Source organism: Anarrhichthys ocellatus, unplaced genomic scaffold, assembly GCF_004355925.1.
Source record: "Anarrhichthys ocellatus isolate YVR2014 unplaced genomic scaffold, GSC_Weel_1.0 scaffold160, whole genome shotgun sequence".
In the NCBI taxonomy this organism is placed as follows: domain Eukaryota; kingdom Metazoa; phylum Chordata; class Actinopteri; order Perciformes; family Anarhichadidae; genus Anarrhichthys; species Anarrhichthys ocellatus.
The window spans coordinates 29,586-33,692 of NW_022280190.1; the positions used below are offsets into that span (position 1 = coordinate 29,586).

A 4,107-nucleotide genomic window follows, 5' to 3' on the forward strand; every position below is an offset into this window, starting at 1 on the left:
GTTGATGAAGCTGCTACAATGTTAGCTTAGCTTAGCATCAATCACACCAAACTCCAAGTTATTTCAGCATCTTTTGTATCTGTTTGTGATTAAATCAAAGCTAAACTGTTTATTTACGGTTCATTCAGCTGTAGTAAAGCAGCCGACGTGTGTCTTGTTAGACATGTATTACAGTCATGACGTGTGTCTTGTTAGACATGTATTACTGTCATGACGTGTGTCTTGTTAGACATGTATTACAGTCATGACGTGTGTCTTGTTAGACATGTATTACTGTCATGACGTGTCTTTACCCTCCTCGTGGCCCAGCTGCTTGTTCTTGGCCCTCTTGCGGGCCTCGTTCTTGTCCGTGTCCGAGTTGACGGCCTCGTAGACCGTCTCCGCCACCTCCTGCTGCCAGCGCTCCGAGATCACCAGAGGGAAGTTCTTGTAGAGCTCCTGGTCGCTGTCCAGCAGCTGCAGGACAGAGGACAGAGGACACTCAGCTAGTTAAACACACCGTATATATTATATATTTATTCATCAAGAGTTTGGTCAGTTTTAGTCGTGTTGTTTTTGTTTCTTTTAGAGCTCAGTTCAGTTTAAGTGGCAGCAGATTAGTGTTTTAATTGAAGTTATTATAATGAAATAAATGTTGTGATGTCTTTAGAATAATAACACCATCAGTGTTCAGATCCTTAGAAGACTCACTTTCACAATAAAGTTTGTCAGCGAATACGATCTCAGGGGAAAAAGAAGTGCGTCAATGAAAACAGGAAGTAGACTGATCAAGTATTGTGAGCAACTTATGTCTAGGGGCTTTTATTGTGAAAGGTAAGAACAGAAGAAGAACATAAAGTGGTGTCTTCACACTACGCAGCTTCAATGTTGTTTCACCTCTTTCCTAAATAAAATGGTCATATTTTGCACTACAACATTCCTGTTCTGTGTAAAAACAGTTAAAAAAAATATATTGACGTGAAAATGAATATCAGGAAAAAAAAGCCCAATATGTTTAAAGACCTAAAGACAGAATCTACAGCTGGACAACTTATAATTTATGATGTTCATCAGGATAAAACCAACACGGTCTTACAATAAAGGAATGATAATTATTGTGGGACCATTGTGGAGGCTGTGGTTTGTATCTCACTGTAATAAAAGGCATCACTGCAGTAATCTCCTCTGACATTATTGATAAAGCGTGTTTCTGTTTTGGGCAGAAACACGCTGGATGAGTGTCGGGGGGGCTGCAGCTCTCTCATCGTTATTACTCCTCCGTCTGGGGAAACGTCAACAAACCTGTTTTCGTCTCTTTTATTTCTCCGATAGCGCGTCAGAGGATGGACAGCCGTCGGTGCAGCAACATTAACGTTAACGATGGGAGGAATAAGAAATAATAACGGGTTGCTTTAAATTGCTTCGATCCATAAACAGCCCCGCTCATTATTCTGGAGCCCAACATGTCGGGAAATAATGAAGAACTAGAATCTAAGAACTAAAGTACCGCCGCTCTGAAAGAATGCAGCATTCATGTGTTCATTCATGTGTTCAGACACTAGTGCGTTTAGTTTCATGCATGCGTTTATGTTTTTATCATTTCTGTCCTCATTTTATATTTATATGCATATTCATGTTATGTTCTCTTTAATATTATAAAGGAGGAGGCTTTAAATAAGCACAGCTGGCTTGCTGCCTCTTCCTGCACTGAGATGTTTATTCATCTCTGTTATGTTTGTTTATTTTTATTTTATTGTTTAAATTGTGCAAAAATAAAAATGAAATAACAAATGTTTGAAAGTATTTCCATCCTTCAGCTCACAAAGAATATTTCACCTATGTATTTCACTCTACTTCCCGTTTGTCCTCCTTTTGTTGTCCGAGCTACGTTTCCTCTCGGGGGCAATAAAGAACATTTCCTCTTATCCTTCTTGATTGACAGTTTTTATGTTAAATGAAGCGTCTGCGTGCAGTGAAGGATGCTAGAGGAGGAGTGAAGGATGCTAGAGGAGGAGTGAAGGATGCTAGAGGAGGAACGAGGAATCACAGCGTTACCTTGATGCCCTTCGTGTCCTCCTCGTCAAAGGAGCCGATGTCGAAGGCGTCGGCGGCGTTCACTTCTCCCCGGGGAGGAATCAGAGGAGGGGAGTACTGCAGAGGGGGAGGGAGAGAACACAGAGAGGAGGAGAAAGAAAGATGGAGTGACAAAAGGAGGAGAGCAAAACAACAAGGCCACAGTCCCACAGCAGTGATGGGGTAACCATAGCAACTGTAACTGTACCGGACGAATGGCTCGTGAGGAGGGAGACCAGCTGCTGATGGAGACCACGAGATTATTATCATTACCAACAAATAATCAACACCTTTTCTACAAGAGGACCAGAGGACCCTAGAGATCAGCTGGTCTCATGTTGTCTGATTACGATTGAAAGTAGCTAGCGCCAAGTCATGCGTTCATTTGCATATCAGTGATGTCATCACGCATAATTAAAGCTTAAAGAGGTCGTGTCAGCTGACTGAGAGAGGAAAAAGTCGTGGATTGAGTTTTTTTCTGGAACGGGTTACAAAACATATTAAATATATTTATGATGGAAAAAATAAATTGCTAAATTTGTCGTTCGTTGCTTTTTTAGAAATAACGCCGGGAAGATGGTTTTAAAAGTCGCCGAGTTAGCAAAACTGTGTTCTGAGTCGCACCCAAATACATAAATATAACATACATATATAATAATATGAATAACTATAACCAAACAAATTAACATTCCATTACATGTCACATGTTTCACATTAATCGTATTTTGTTGCGTTCACTTACAGATTATTTGTTTGTTTGTTTTGAGTGTTGAGACTTTTTTTCCCTCTAAACAAAACTGGGACGTCTGGCTATTTGGCACATTCATGTAGAATTTTAAAGTGGGAACACTTTTATTTCCTCCAAAAGATAAAACGATAAAAGACAATATTGAGTTAATTAATTATCTTTTGATGGATTATTTGAGTGTTATGTGGCTTTAAATCTGAAAATCGTCACATACATTTGTAAATCCTTGTAAAAGACACATTTTGTTACCAGAATTTATACTTAAATTACGTTTTGTTTTTCTACAAATCATGTAAACTAAATGACAACTAAGAAGTAATTTATTACAACAAAACATGTATTATTATTTTCTTTTTATCACTAATTGATTTAAAAGGGTTTTTGAGAAGCTTTGGAACCTTTTATTGATATAAATGTGGAGGAAAACTCTTCAATGTTTAAATTTAAAGAGGCAGACAAACTCATTGATCTCTTTATGAACACATCTAATGTGTTGAGGCTGAAGTAACATGTCTATTCGTTTCAAACGCAGAAGTTTATATATATATATATATATATTTTTAAAGGCAGCTTCATCGCTCACAAATGTTTCCGACCAAAACAATTAAAGAAGTTATTTTCGATGCCAACTCACCTTCTGCAGGTAAACCTGCTGCCAGTCGATGCCTTTGAAGAACTGATGCTCCTTCACCTCCAGGGCTCTGAGGCAGAAACATGGTGTTAGTTTTATGTTTCGCCACTAGGTGGCGGTGTTTGCCACATTTCTCTCCCTCTCACAAACACTTGTGTTCATGCAGACCATTCTTTTCGGGGTTGTGAGCTGATGTGAAACGACATCGTGGATCAAATTAGTTTCTTAACTCGGCGTGTAGCGGATCATCGGCGTCCGTCTCCTCCGAGTCGTGAACCGCAGCCTCAATGAGCACATCTAGACTCCGTCTGACTGATGACTTCACGTGTGTGTGTGTGTGTGTGTCGTACCCTCGGCCCTGACAGCCCAGCCTCTTGGATACGTCTCTCTGCAGCAGCCCCTCCAGCAAGTCTTTGAGCTCTGCAGTGAACGAGTCTGGCAGCTCCACATTCTGTGGGAGGGAAAAGGGGGGAGGAAGGGAGGAAACAAGGAGGAGAGAGTGAGACCGGGGGGGTTAGCACCTTTTATTACAGGACACAGGTTTGATGCTTTGGGCCTAATCCTCAGACAAAACTACCTCTTCCACATTTATACTGTTCTGTCTGTGCGTCCTCATGTTTTAAAACAAGGTAAATAACTGTAATCAATAATGTGTGTGGGGGGGGGGGGGGGGGGG

The 4,107-nt window shown here is 40.5% G+C and overlaps 1 protein-coding gene across 1 annotated transcript in view; it reads right to left on the reverse strand.

Moving 5' to 3' along the window:
- grk3 (G protein-coupled receptor kinase 3) overlaps positions 1-4,107 on the reverse strand; it is a 55,792-nt gene that overhangs the window by 7,283 nt on the left and 44,402 nt on the right. Inside the window, exons 15-18 of the mRNA XM_031878065.1 lie at positions 3,782-3,882; positions 3,435-3,501; positions 2,035-2,130; positions 294-456 (exon numbers count right to left, since the gene is read on the reverse strand). Coding sequence (XP_031733925.1) covers positions 294-456; positions 2,035-2,130; positions 3,435-3,501; positions 3,782-3,882 — 427 coding nt within the window. The remainder of the gene's footprint in view (positions 1-293; positions 457-2,034; positions 2,131-3,434; positions 3,502-3,781; positions 3,883-4,107) is intronic.